This window comes from Myiozetetes cayanensis, unplaced genomic scaffold (genome assembly GCF_022539395.1).
Source record: "Myiozetetes cayanensis isolate MyiCay16 unplaced genomic scaffold, myiCay2020 scf27, whole genome shotgun sequence".
Taxonomy (NCBI): domain Eukaryota; kingdom Metazoa; phylum Chordata; class Aves; order Passeriformes; family Tyrannidae; genus Myiozetetes; species Myiozetetes cayanensis.
The window spans coordinates 4,172,307-4,187,148 of record NW_026087488.1 but is presented as its reverse complement, the minus strand read 5'-3'; the positions used below and the strand labels follow the sequence as shown (position 1 = coordinate 4,187,148).

At 52.4% G+C, this 14,842-nt stretch overlaps 1 protein-coding gene across 2 annotated transcripts in view; it reads right to left on the bottom strand.

The window, feature by feature from the left end:
• Window positions 1–1,045: 1,045 nt before the first annotated feature.
• Window positions 1,046–14,842, bottom strand: part of SSH2 (slingshot protein phosphatase 2) — a 93,413-nt gene continuing 79,616 nt past the window's right edge. For both annotated transcript variants that reach the window (XM_050321611.1, XM_050321612.1), the window contains 4 exons: window positions 14,511–14,657; window positions 13,685–13,885; window positions 8,510–9,353; window positions 1,046–7,201 (listed from right to left, as the gene is read on the bottom strand). In XM_050321611.1, the coding sequence (XP_050177568.1) occupies window positions 5,243–7,201; window positions 8,510–9,353; window positions 13,685–13,885; window positions 14,511–14,657 (3,151 nt within the window). In that variant the 3' untranslated portion in view covers window positions 1,046–5,242. The remainder of the gene's footprint in view (window positions 7,202–8,509; window positions 9,354–13,684; window positions 13,886–14,510; window positions 14,658–14,842) is intronic.

Below are 14,842 nucleotides of genomic sequence, written 5' to 3'. Positions count from 1 at the left end.
GGGATTAAGGGATTGTAGGGCTCAGGGACCAGAGGGAGGGGAGCAATGGTTCCTGGAAAGGCAGCAAAGCCCTGGACCCTACAAGGGCACCATGTGGAGCTGGACGAGCATTGGCTGAGCGGGCAGGAGGGGGCAGCTGGCAGAAAGGCAGGGAAAACATCCTTGTTCACCCAGCCAAAGGGGTGGCAGGGAGGGATGGGGGTGCAGAGGCACCCCTTGCCTGCCCCGCCCCACCATGGCCCTGGCTCACTCTGCCTTTGGGGATGGAGTGAACCCTGTGTCCCCAACTCCAAGCCACATCCTCAGCAACTGGAGAAAAGGCCACGCAAAACCTTTCCCCAGCTGGTGCTGCGGGGAGCAGGAAGGGATTGGGCACCCTGGAGACAGTGCCAGCCCCACAGCAATGGCCCTGCAACCCTGGCCCCACACCCTGGTGCCTGCTCAGCCCTGGCCCAGTGGGAAGCTCCAGGGAAGAGGAGACTGAGCCCGAGGAATTTGATGCTCTCAGTATTCCCTTGCTCACAAGGGCAGTGGAAGCTCACAGAGACCCTTGTGCCACTTTCTTACCAGAATGGGATAGAATGGAGCAAAACCAGTTCACCGAAGATGGGATTTTTCCCAATGCAAAGATCCACTGGTGCTGTGGTTATTTGGTGCTTGGATTTGGCTCAGCTCCTTGGCTGACCATGGTGGGTCTGGTTCAGTGTCTGGCTAAAACCTCACATCGCCCTTGGAGCTTAAACCCCAGGACCTTTCCACAGCTCTGCCTGCAGCAGTGCAGGGAGGGCACCCACGGCATCCCAACAGTTTTACACACACAACCCCCAGCACCTGTCCTGCAACTGCAGCAGGATCTGGAAGTACCCCTTGGAAGCACAGCTTCATCACCTGGGACAAGACAGACCCATCCTCCCTTCTGTCAGGGGATGAGTGAACACCCCACCCTGGCTCCCCAGATCCCCCCTGCTGCCCTGTGCTCCGAGAGCAGTGTAGATCACTCCTTGCCCCCAGCCCTGATTCCCCCAAACAAGGCCACACACCCACGTCATCTTCAAAATAAAGTTTTATTCATTCGGTAACAATAACATTGAATCTGCACATCAGTGCACAAGTTCACATTTAAAAACAGCTGAGCACATCGGTCATAGAGTCTTTAGGGGAAAAGGGGACGATCCCAGCCACCAAGGAAGATCCAGGAGGGGCAGACAGAAGCGCTCCCCTCCCTGGTTTGCAATCCCCCCACCAGCTGCCCGGCCCTGGGCGATCCCTACAAACCAGCGCACGGACGTCACATCTCCATAAAGGAAAATAAAAGGCACTGGCACCTTCTCTTGTGCCAACAGAGATGTCTGCAGTGCGGGCTGGTGGCACCTCTGGGGGCACTGCCTGACCCTCCTGCGCCAGGCCAGAGCCTCTGCCCCGCACCAGCAAGGGCTTGGGGGTCCCTCCCTTAGGGAGAAGTGGGGGGGTCTTGCGTGGAGCCAGGACCAGATTAAGGCAGGACGCACCGTGCGGGGAGCAGGGACCTGCAGCGGGTATGGCTTCCTCCTGCCAGCGGGCCAGGGGGAGCTGTGAGGCTCTTGGAGCCCCCGGGCAGGTGCAGTGCACCGGTGCTCGTGGATTCCAGGCAGCTCACTCCTTCCAGGAGGTCCCCGGAGCAGCTGGAGCTGGGGCGGGTTCCCTTCCACCAGGCCTTTGCTGGCAGAGGGACACGGAGCTAATCCCTGCTCCGTTCAACATCCAAGTGACCCAGAAGCGGCGTCACCTCCTGCCACCCGCTGGGACCGTGCCCCAGGAAAGGGCCGAAAGGGGGGGAGATTTGTACATGTCACAACTTCTCAAGCAGACCAGACACACACACACACACACACACACACGCACGCACACACCACCGAGTGCAACAGAACGCAGTGTAGAACCAGTTTCACGCACACGCAGTCCGTTTGTGCAAGGCTCACACGTTACAGTACGGCCGAGACGGGAGGCGATGGCTGGGGTATTGTACAGGAGTCAATGTAAACAATAAAGCGTCCTCCGAGAGGCTTCGCGAGAGACCAAAGAACGGTTGCTTTATACAAAAATGCCCTTAGAACACGTTTCCTCCTAAAACCCCTCTATCCGCGAGGCTCGGCGGCCGCTGAGCACGCTGGAGGTGCTGCTCCCCAAGGTGCTGAGCGGGGCACAAGCAGCTCTCACGGGGTGGTCACAGGAAGCAGGAGTGAGTCACCACCCTCCCATGAGCCACCAGCATGGAGAAAGGGACAACTGTCCCCAGGCAGAGACCTCTGATGCCAGGGGTTTGGTGGCTTCATTGCCCAGACACCGGTCAAGGAGGTCCAGGCCCCTCCAGTCCGTCCCCTTCCTGCCATCCTTTTCTCAGAGCCTCCAGACCTCCAAGGCCTTCATCACTCTGCAAGAGAACCACCATCCCTGGCTCTGCCTGCCCACAGCCTTCCCAGAGAAAAACCAGTTGTGCTGGGCCGGAGCCCAGGACAAGGGGACAGCAAAGCACCTCCCTGCAGGGGCCTCTGCCCCTTCGCTGCTCTCCCCAGCTGAAGCACCCAGAGAGCAGCTGAGTATTGGAAGGAAGCAGCATTTCTGGTCTGCATGGAAGACCCTTCCTAGAGGGCATTTCTCCTGAGATCAAGCTGGGCAAAGAAACCCAATCCTCTTCCTCCTCCTCCTGCCTTCTCAAGGGAAAAATTTTACACAGGGCTTTCCCCTCCCCAGCAGATCCTTTTCACCAGGACACAGCTGACAGCCAAGCTTGCTCCCTCCAACACAGGGCAGCCTTGGTGGCAACCCATCCCTTCTGCCTGCAGAGGGGCAGGCAGGCATGTCCTTGGGGCCAGGAACAGTGGGCAGCAGGGCCTGGTGATGTTTGTGGGGGAGGCAAGGACTGAATCTGCCCTTCAGCAGATGACATGAGCCACTTGGCCTTTCTGCAGTGTCTGCCCAGCTCCGGAGCCAGCTGGAGCAGGCTAGGAGAAGCCACATGTCTTTCAGTGTCCCAAAGAAGTAACTGGCTTCCCAGGCCAGGGGTTTAGGTGACTTCTAGTGACTGAAATGGCCTGGGGAGACGTGGTATTTGACCCTAGACAGGGCTGCGCTCCAGCCCGCAGCGAGCACGGGCAGCAACATCCTCCCAGAGCTCAAACTCCTTGGAAAGGGAGGGACAGTGCTCATGGCTGCTGGAGCACAGACCAACTCACAGACCTGTGCCCGGGCTGCAAATCAGCACAGGAGGATCCCTGGGAGTTACAGGAGGGCAGCAAGGTGGGATTACCTTGCCATCTGCTAGGCTGTCCTCTGCTGCCAGCTGGGGCGTCAGGGACACCCCATTCCCAGGGCAGGCACATGCTGCTTCCCAACACTCCCCAGCGCTCCGCTGCGGGTCACTCCTCTCCAGCTCAAGATGAGTTTGTCCCATCAGAGTCTGCAAGGCTCTGCAGCATCAGTGCTGCTTTCCAGGCACAGCCTTGGCTGCTGCTCCTCCCTCACTGTGTCCTCTCCATGCTGGGCTTCAGCAGCTGGAGCCATTCTGCATCTTCCCTGGGTTTTGTTCCTCCCTGGAGGGCAGGTCTGGGCCCAAGCCAAGAACCAGCTCAGACAGGACCTGCCATGGGACTGCAAACACGACCCAGAGCTCCCCTGCCATGGCCAAATGCCTTTCCCTCTGCTCCTACAGCACAGGGACAACTTGCTGATACACACAGCTGGAAAGGAGGACCTTTGATTTAGCCAAACTGCTCAGAAAGCACTGAACAGTTTGCTAGAATTTGGAGCAGACCCTTCAAACACAGTTTCTCCAGGGAAGCTAGAACCTGCAGAATGGCTTGGAACCTGCTGACAGCTTCCCACATCTGACTGGCGCTTCTGCAACGCAGCTTCCAGCAGGAGGGAGACAGGCAGACACAGTGGGATAACAGGGGTTCACACAGGACTGAAGGAGAAGGGACACATTTGGCAAAGGCTGGCATCGAGGCTCACTTTTGGAAAGGGAAGACAGCTTACAACATCAAATCCACTCCCGTGTCTGTGCAGATCACAATGAACAGCACTGAGTTTGAATCAGGTGGGTTTGTTTTCCAGTTTACAGAATGCAGTCTTGCCCTTTTTTTAAAAAAAAACCACATAGAAACAACAACAAAAAAAACCCCCCTCATATAAATATCATATATACAATTTAGGCAAAAAAAAAAAAAAGAAAAAAAAGAGAAAAAGAAAAACTTCCAGAAAACATCTTCCCTCTGGGTCAAGAGTTAGGAGTGACAGCAGGGAGGACAAAGCTTTGAATTAAGGGCAACAATTGTTGTGTAACAATCGTAACAGGTCGAGGTTTGGGAGCAACCAGAAATGCCTGTGAGCACAGCAGACAGGAGAGGAAAACTCAGGCAGCACGAGAACAGCTTTTGGGCAGAGGGGAGGCAGCAGGAGGGCAGAAGACAGATGATATGGCCATGAACTTGGAAGGCCCACAGCAGTATTCAAGTAATGGGAGGGTTAAAACCCTAATGAGGTGTTTGTTTTAAAAGAACACTCTGACTTCGGGGGTAGAGGTGAGCTTGGCAGCTCATGGAGGAGCTCTGCCCCACCTGACCACAGAGCAGGGCTCTGTGTGCCCCACGGCAGGTGAGCAGAGCAGGTCTTGGTGCTGCCCATCCCTTGGGAGGATTTACCCCCGTGTGCTCCTTTTTGGGAAGCACCAGCTGAACCGAGCCCGGGGGAGGGCTTGTCCTGAAGCAGCTTTGTGAGGGACCTGCCAGCATGGTGGAGTTCCAGTTTGCAGAAATAAAAGGCCAAACAAAGGGACCTTGGCACAGCCTTCACATTTACGGGGGCTCCCACCCCACCAACTGCCCAGCACCATTTCAAGGCATGGGGAGAATTCAAGTTAGGAACTAGGATCTGGTTCTAAGCACAACTCCACCTCGCCAAAGCTAGCCAACATCAGTTTTCGCCTGATAAAGGTGTTCTTTTAAAACAAACTAACATAAAAACAAACAAAAAAAAAGAACATTTGAGGTTATCTGAGTTAAAAAACTTAAAAAAAACCCAAACAGTCCTGCAGTCAGAGTCACACACAGAAGAACCAACCCACACCTACATGCGCCAGGAACAGTAAAATGACAATATATATAAAATTAACCAGTAAAGTGCATGTTCCTTATATTACACCTTCCCCTTGTGTGAAAGCAACACCACGGGTTCTGAGTAAGAAATCACAGCCAAGGGCCCGGGATCACATCGTGTTGTAGAGGGGATTGGTTGTCCGCTTTTTCTCATTGGTCTTTTTGAGCCTCCTCAGAGGGTGAGTTCTCCCGTGCTGCTGCCGAGCTGCGACAGCCAGACCTTGAGCTGGAGACAAGGAGTCCAGGACCTGCACCTGGAGCAGCGGAGGGCCCTCCTCGGAGCTAGTCCACGTCGGGTCCGTGCTGGGACACAAACTCTGCTGGCTGGAGCCGCACTCTTTGGCGTACTGAGCCAGCGGCCTCTCCACCGGCTTGCTCTGGGCAATGCACTCGGCTGTTCTGAGCTGTTCCACAAAATGCTTAGTGGGCTCCGGGGAGGAAAGGCGATGCTTTCCACACGCGCTTTCTGAGCCCCTCTCCAACCTTCCCTCGCAAAAACCTCGACCGAGGGCAACGCAGGTGAGAAGCACCGGGTTGGCATCGGAAGAGGCTGAGGTTGACTCCCTCTCGCACAAGTCGTCCTTGGAGAGGTCCAGGCAGTCCAGCTTGGCCAAGGATGCCGAGCGTTTCATGTGGGAGGGTGTGGTGAGCCCTGCGTGCCGGATCCGAGCCTCTATTTCCTTGGCTCGCTGCTTGACCAGCCCGGGGCTGCTGCTGCGCTCCTCCACACTGCGGCTGCTGGAGCTGTGCGGGAGGCTGTAACACAGGAACGAGATGTCCAGAAGGTCCATGTTTTCGGCATGCTGGCTGGTGAAGTCCTCACTGCTCAGCTGCCTTGAGATGCTGTCGCCGCCCCCGCAGAGAGGTTTGGGTCTGTCCCTGAAGGGCAGGGTTGTGTCTCCCTCGACGCCACACAGCGTGACCGGCTCATCATCTGTACCCGTGCTCTGCTCAGTGACACCTTCCAGGTGAATTACGTAGGGATAAGGAGAGTGGTCGAGGCTGGCTGAAGGTGTAGAGGTCACGTGGGCAGAGGGAGAGGCAGCACCGAGGCGAGCAGATAACCCACCACCTTCCACGCTGGGGCTGCCTGCAGTGAGGGGGGCCTGCTTGCGTACCGTGTGCTCCGGCGGTGAGAGATCCTCCAGAGCTCTGAGACAGGTTGGAGCCTCCTCCAAGCACACTGAAGGGTTCAAGTTTTCATCTAAAGATGGGGTGGCTGCGGCCAGCCCGCCCTGCTCACAGCTTGTGTCGGGGCGCTGCTCTGCAGACTTGACCGTGGGAGTGTATTCGGCGATTTCGACTCTCTTTGGGAGGAGGGAGGGCAGGGGCGGCTCCTCCGTTCCATCAAACGAGACCACTGTCCTGTGCTCCTGCGCCGCTCCCTCCTGCCTTGGGCTGGGCTCTGCAGCAGGGGGGGTGAGGGGTGCAGGCAGCTCTGCCCCGGGAGGCAGCAGAGGCTCCTCAGTGCCCGGTACCTGCGCCCTGTCATCCTCCAGAGCCGGCTCCAGGGGCGGCTCCTCGCTCTTCCCCCGCGGCAGGAGCTCGGCAGCAGGAGAGTCGTTCCTGGAGTTCTTGCGGGTGGGTAAGGTGCAGACTGGGGGTGTGTGCTGGTGCTCCTGCTCCTGCCTCAAGCGCTCCTCGAACTCCAGCGTGGCTCGCCGGACGGAACCGGGGCACCACTTGGGCTCAGGGCTGGTGGAGCCACGAGGCTCCTGCTGCTCCCCTGCAGAGCCACTTTCCTCCAGCTCTGATTTACCAGAGGACGGCTGCAGGGAGGGGGCAGCTTCTTGTTCAGCTGGCAGAGGGTCCTTCTCCTTTTCCTGGTGTCCAGCACAGGCTCCTTCACTCTGTTCCACCCTTTCCAATGCCCAAATGGCCTCCACTGGCAGGTCGTGCACCGTGTTCCTCTTTGGTGTCTGGCTGAGGTTGGCTGAGCCCTCTTTCTGCTGGGCAGGTCCTGCTCCCTGGTTGATTGACTCGATCTCTGTGATAATTTCCTTCACAGAAATGGCATTTTCCGAGTGGGATCTCGTGAGATGACCTGCACTAGGCAGCTCAGGGACCTCCTGCAACACACAGACAGGAAAATTACAAAGTGGATCAGCTGTGCTAACACAGCGCAAACAGCAGCAGCTTAAAGGAGACAGGGGTACACATCCCAAAGGAACAAACAAGCGTGTGCCAGTGTGTGGAGATGGATCACAAGAGCAGTGATCACTAATGTAGATGCATTACTGCCTCTGGGACTGAATTTAACATATTCTAGGCTGGATTTTCACTATTTTCACTTACACTGACATTTAAGAACTTCTATCTAATTGTCCCAAACTCCAAGGAAAATTTAACCTTTTCTTTTTTTTTAATAAAGGAAAATCCAAAAAAGAATCCTAACAAAAAGATCCTGACAAAAAGAATCCTAATGCTGCTAGAAGTGCAGTTTTGAACTGAAAACACGACAGATTCTGCTCACGTACAGAGCGAACAGAAGTACAGCAAAAAGAATGACCAAGTGCTGAAACGCTCTGGTTTCCCGGAGGAAAATAGCCAGAGAGGCTCCCCATCCCCACAGACACTGCCAAATCACTGGAGAGAGCATTGCCCTATTATATTTGGAAGAACCTTATTGCCTCACATGGAGATGGAAAGGATTTAAGCAATGCAGCGTGGAATTTAAATAAGAGAGGCTCCCAGAAAACGATGGCCCCGGACATCATCAATCCCTGTGAGAGTCCTGGAGGCTGAAAAGCAATTACCTAAATTTAGAGGTTACTAAATTTTGTTCAGGACCATCTCTCTACCCAGGAGAGAAGTGAGCCATGACATGCCCAATCCCATCACTCCAGATCTGGACAGGCTCATTTCTTCCTCCAGCAGTGGAAGCTCTACATCTGCCTTGATTTACTACCCCAGTGCTGGTGCTTCCCAACCAGAGAAAGGCACCAGTTTTGCCCCATTCTTTGGTGGGTTTCTCAAGTCAGACAAATTATCTGTGCAGGTTTGGGACACTGGCTGGGCTTGGCCTTGCAGGGTCCAGCTGCATTAGTGGGTCAAGTCCCACCTTTCTGCTCTCCTGATGCAAAACTCAAAAATAAGTTTCTCATGAGAACAGCACAGCAGGTCAGGTCAAGGTCAGCTCAGCCACTGCCCTGCCAATGCCAGCAAACTGATGTTTAAGGAAAAAGTGCAGAAAAGGGCAAGTATCTAAAAGTGAAGGAAGAGTGAAGCATCCAGCAATCCCTTCCCAAACAGCCACCCTGTCCAGTGAAAGTAGGGCTAGAAAATCCTATCCACAGCCTCCCCCCAGCAGGAGAACTGCCCATGGATAGGTCTGAACAGCAGTTCCTAAAAAAAAAAAACAAGCAAGTTATTTTAACCTTTTGTTGTTCCTCATCTGTGGAAGAGTCATCCGATGCCTGAGGAGAGTTTCCAGGGCTGTTCCTTCGAGCATCTGCACCCCCGTCAGCAGCAGGTGGCACTTCCAGCACAGGCACCCTGGAGACCCCGTTCCTTCCACTCCCTTGCTCCTCCGGCCTGGAATGGGAGCAGGTGCGCGACCGGCTCTCCTGGGAAAGCTCCACGAATTTCTCCAAAGCGCTGAAGAAATCGATCCTGTCTGTACTGAGGTCTGTCCCTTCGGGCTGAGGATTCTGTTGGAGACTCGGGGAATTTTGGTTTGGGGATTGAGGAGAGTCTTTTAAGCATGAAGTGAACTCTTCCATGGGAACCAAGTGCACGTTCATATCAGGCTTAAGGGCATCTTTTTCTAGATCGTCCACTGTCAAATCAGGAAACTCCGTTATTTCCAAGGGGTGCTGCAGCTGCATTAAGGCCTCAGAAGTATGGCAGTTATCAGGGGGGACAGAGTCCACACAACACCCTGCCGTGCAACCATTGATATTGTTCAGGTTCAGCTTGTCCTCCATCTGCTCAGCGTGCAAGTCTCGGCATGTAAACTCTAAGTGGATCCTTCTCTCCTTTACACACACGTCCTCGATCATGTTTGCGTCCTCCGGGGGCTGCTGCTCCCTGTCCAGCTCAGCCGAGTAGATGGGAGACATGGGCTGCTGGTTGTCGTTGGTCTTTGCCTCCGAGATCTGGTCGGCTGAGGTGGTGATCTCCTTCTTGTTCAGCTCCAGCCCAGACTTGCAGATGGGCTCATGATGATCCGAGAGGTCGCTGTCGGAGTGCGAGCGCCACAGCTTGTTGTGCCGCTGTTTGCTAAGGGCAAGGAAAGCAAATGAAAACATTGAGTAGTTTTCACGTACCAGACCCAGACCCACCTTGTTCTAAGGGGACACAGCCTACAGTAAAGCCATGCCAAAGTACTGGAGTCACTGACCACAACTGCAGCTTCACCTCAACGGTTCAGGGCCAAACCTGCTGCTGGAGAAGTTGGTCCAATAACGAGTCACTTTCCAGGAGCTAAATTCCATGGCTCTATTCTGTTCCACACACACCTATTCCCCAGCAATGCTGGATCAGTCCACCCAACAAATGCAGTGTTTAATCAACTACAGAATTTGGTCCTTTCTCAGCCAGCAAGCATTTTCCATTTTCTAGCAGATGAGCCATGACCAGAAGAGACAGGATCCCTCGTCCTGGATGCAAGTGGGTACTGGACACTGAATAAAGTCCAATTTCTCTCATGGCTCCTTCTTTTGAGTAGCTTCAGTGATCAATAACTGGCTCAAGACCTAGGGCTAGGGCGAAGTGAGTGGGCGTGGGCGCGTGTAAAACACACAAGACATCCTCCACAGTAAACAAACAGCCCAAACCACCACCCACCTTCCACAGGAAGGAAGCTCAAGAGTTCTCCCACTCTTGGAAAGCCCCTCTAGGAAGGTCTGAGCAACTGCCAATGGCATTGCATCACCCTCTTCATTTCCACCTGCCAAAAACCCCAGCCCACGCACCCGAGCTTACAGAGAGCCCCGGAGGCAACTCCTCACCTGAAACCCCAGAGCTACCCCCACTCTGCCAGGGTTTGCCGAGTGGCCACGGCCACAGGGATGTGCTTCCACCCATTGCCCCTAGGAGGAACACAGAAACCACAGAAACCTCCTTGGATCTGCAGGAGACCTTGCAAAACCCCTCAGTACCTTTCTAGCACGAGCAGGCGCTCCCAGACACATCCACTGGCCTCAGTAAGTTAATTAACAGATGCTACTGAGCTAATTAACATGTGTCAGTTTAGTTGTGGGTGCCCAACAGCTAAGGAGAATAATCCACTGCAGATTCAGCTTTCCAACCCCCATAATCAGTGACAACCTTCACATGTGACACAGGGCAGAACCAGGTCCTTTCAGAGGAGAAGAGGGTCAAGATCAGAGGCCAAAGACACAGCTCTGGGGTGCACAAGCTCTCTCTCTGTTGGGTTTTGGAGCACAGTTTGACACTGGCAGCAGGAACAGGCTTCTCCTTGAGGCAGGTTCTTGCTGGGGCTCTGTACGGAGTATCAAAGATCTCTGCTCATATAACCCTGGGAGCTGTTGATGTTTTTGAGAGCCCTTCAGTGCTCAAACCCAGCTCTCTGCAGCACATCTGATTTCAAAAGTCAAAATTGCCCTTGTGTGTGAACAAACTGAACTTGCCTGGCACCGATCTGAGAATCGAAACAGATGTCAAGCACCACTGGGAGAGGTGTGCTGTGTTAGCCTCCAACCTCACACCTCCTCCAGTCTTACAATGTGCAGGAGGTGCCTGAAGCAGGGTCAGAGAACAGGAGCCCACATCCCTTCCTAGAACCTACAGCCGCCTCTTGACTTTCCTGGACAATATTCCTGGTGCTTGTGCCCACACCAGCTTTGGACCAGGAGCCCCCCACACCTCCCACCAGCTCTCCAGGCTAGAATATAAAACTGATGTTGATTCACAAGCTACACAAGGCACTGGAGATCACAGACACTGTTTTCCTGTAACTTATCCATAACTAATAACAGAAACAGGCTTGGCTCAGCCTTGCTGTGTTTATCAACAGAGGGAGGGGACAGTTTAACTAACCCCAGGAAGTATGACAGTCCCAAGGAGCAAAACATGCTTGTTGTTGTGACTAAAAGCAGGCAGGGGGTTTTCATTTTACAGCTGGAAAACATATCCCAGTTGCTATAACCCCAACACAAAACCGTAACTAGATAGTGGGAGCACATGGCTGCCCTCACATACCTTCCCCCTGAAATCGGAGCAGTCACATGAGCGTCAATCTGTTGTTTTTTTGTTTTTATTTTTTTACCTGTCCTGGAATACCACAGCAATAAACAGGGCAGTCAGAGGCCAGAGGGCAAAGATAAATAACACAGAGAAGAAAGATGGAAAAAAAGTAAAAAAAAAGGCAGTTTGGAGCTGACAGAGGAAATAAAAGAGGGACCACTCCTGCAGCACGTAGGGGCCATTCCTTGCTTCAGTGAAGCTTCATTTACTGCAGGCTTTTTCGTCCTACTCAGATGTAATGCACTGCTCCTGCATTTTTTAAAGCCTCACAAGTAATCCTGTTTGTGCCATTGTTCAGGGACTTGCTGAGTAGGTCAGGAGCAGCGGTGTGCTTCAGAGGGAGGGGAGCCACACACCACATGAGTGATGGCAGCAAGAAAGATCTACCTCTGAAAAATAAAATACTAGGAAACAGGGAAAACAATAATCATTTATCAAAATGTTTATAACAGGGTGGCTTTGCAGGTGTGCCAGACCAGCAGGGCTGATCACAGAATCACAGAACATTATTAACAGTTGGAAGGGGCCCACAAGGATCTTCAAGCCCAACTCCTGAGTGAATGGCCCCTCCAGGGACTGAAGCTACAACCTTGGCACTATTAGCACCAGGCTCTAACCAACTGAGCTAATCTCAGGTCGTGCATGTGAGACACCACCTGCTCCCAGCCCAGCACTCCTCACAGGTGTTCACCAACCTGTTATTGGTGTGTTTTTCACATCTAAAAAGGTTCTTTTTCTCCATCCAGTCCATCCCAGTGAGATCCAATTTCCCAGTCTGCTCAGTGCACACCACACTGCTCAGGTCATCTCTAGCTCAGAGTTGGCACTGACCTTTAGTGACTGGTGCCAGCAGCATGTTTGGTGTCACGAGGCACCAAAGGCAGGTGTGGTGTCTGTCTCAAAGGGTTTCAGTCCAGAAGAGCATGATTTTTAAAAATATCTATTCCACTGTCATCTATCCTGAGACTTGATACTACTTGGCTGCTTTTTAGAGAGAAAGAGGGTCAATTATGGCAGTCAGTGTCTGGGGAGCAGGGGGAGAGGAAGACGGGCATGGGAGGAGGTGGGGGATGAAGATCCTGTGGATGCAGCTGGTCAGGAAATAACCTGGGAGGAGCTCTCAGGTGGCTAATCTGTGCAGAGAGGGAAATAGGAAGCACACTTCAGTGATGGGGGAGATTACACCAAAGGTTTGGTGTAAAACTGGGAACCCAAACCTGGCCCAGCAGCAAAGACAGCTGGACTGCTGGGAGCAGGTGGAGAGCAAAGGAGCAAGGATATTTCAGTAGAATGAAAGTGAAAGGAGGTATTTGCAAGTGGGTAGAATAGACATGAAGGGACAAAACCAAGCAGGGGACAGAGGTGAGAAGCGTGCCCTAAAGGGAGCACCTGAGTGCCTGAGCTGCTGTAAAGAACAGCATATAAAACATGTAGATGTGGCACTTGAGGACAGGGTTTAGTGGTGAGCTTGGCAGTGGTGAGGTATTGGTTGGACTCCATGATCTTAAAGCTCTTTTCCAACCTAAACGGTTCTACAATAAGCAGGCACCTTCCAACAGCACCAAGAAGCTCCGAAATTTACTATTTACTTTGGTCCAAACCTGCCAAGAGCCACCCCCTGTGGCAAGAGGCTCAGCTTGGGTAATTCTGCTCCCTGGAAAAGCACATCAGGATCCCAAACAAAATACCGTAATCTGGCAGAACAGAGCATCACTACCTCCTTCCAGCTGATCACGTGAAGACATTGCTTAACACAGCTTAGAAACATGCAGTATTTATGTCTTTTTGCTAGTCAGGTGATAGGCCTGGGATTACAACACACCCATACCCAGACCCAGCTCCAGACCGGCCTCAGGACTCCAGGCAGGAATAAACACCGCTGTTGCAATGCACAGAACACCCTGTCCCCTCCCCTCACACCGACACTTACCGAAGGGATCTAAATAAAACCAGACCAGCTGCTGAGGAGGGGCATGTTCAACAGGGAGCTGCGAGGCTGTGATGGACACAAAGCGAGTTCCCTGCCAAGTGATGTTACAAGCAATAGGGACATCGTTTATCTCTGCTGGAGTCTGCACAGCTCTGAATGCCGCACTCGGATGGTGCTTCATGGGATGCTACTCTCCAAAAAACCGACATCCCAGAAGTCGGAGAGCCTCCTAAAAGCTCTTTGTTACACGCGTTTTCCCAGGCTCAGCTGAGATAACGCATGAAAACAGAACACTGTAATTCCCAGGACGATCCTGAGCTTACATAACACAGCGATGGAATCTCTAATTAAAATGACGGAGTCAGCCATTTAAGCATTAACGTGGATAATCAGGATCACTCCTTCCACTCACCTGGCCAGCAGGATCCCTTGGTATTCCTCCAGCTGCCGCATGAAGCTGGGGTTGGGCTTGGTGACGGTGCGTCGTTCCTTCACGTAGTCATACGCCCTGTCCAGGTTCCAGCCGTATTCCTTCATGGCATAGGCGATCACCGTGGATGCTGAGCGGCTCACTCCCATCTTGCAGTGCACCAGGCACTTAGAACCATTTTTCCTGAAGCAGAACACAGACAAAGGAGGATCATTAAACAGAAAATACGGCTTCTGAGAAGCTTAAGGAAACAGCAACTTCTTTGTCAGAGCATTATCAAATGCATTTTCAACACTCTGGCCACAGATGAAGTCTGGGATGTGATCTGATAATCCAATTTACAAACTAGAGCAAGACCCACAAAGATGAAGAACAAGGTCTTATTAATATTCTTAACAGATTCTTTTTTACAACAGCTTTTCTAAAGCTGTTATTGCAAAGTGGACAAACATACACTTATGAAGACCTCTAATTATTCCAAATAAAAAGAGCACCTATACCACAAATGTAGTGTTACAGTTTAGAAACACAACTGTAGAAGATACTGAGCAGTTCAGGGCAGTCTCTAGCACAGAGATGTTCTTCTACTGCAAACTTCTGACAGCACATTATTGGGTTTGTCAAGTGGCTGAACGAGAACCAACGTTGCCTTAACCCTCACTTAGCTAGTAGACAGAAAACTACAAAATGAAAATGTTTTGATTCTAGGTAGGCAAGGAGGAAAACCAGTTATGAAAATCAGCAGGAAAATATAAAATGCTTAGTATACATCTTCTAAATGTGTGTGTTCTGTCCTGAAAAAACTTACTTCGCCTTGGAGATGAACTTGTAAGTGTCATTCCAATAAGCCAGAAGATCTGTTGCTTCTTCATCGTAAACCCGAATATTGTGGTATTCGAAGAGCCCGGGGAAGAAGTTGTCTATCTCTCGAGTCACATTCAAAATATACCTCACCCTGCATGGAAACAGAGAAACACAGCAAGTTCAGAGATGTCTAGACTGCTCCACTGCCCTGCCTCGCTTTGCAAGGGGCATCTGAAAGCGCAGTCTCGAACAAACTTCCTGGGAAACCAGGAATTAACATCCAGAAGCAGCAGCTAACACAGACAAAAGGGTTTGCTGAGCAGTTTAGAGCCTGAT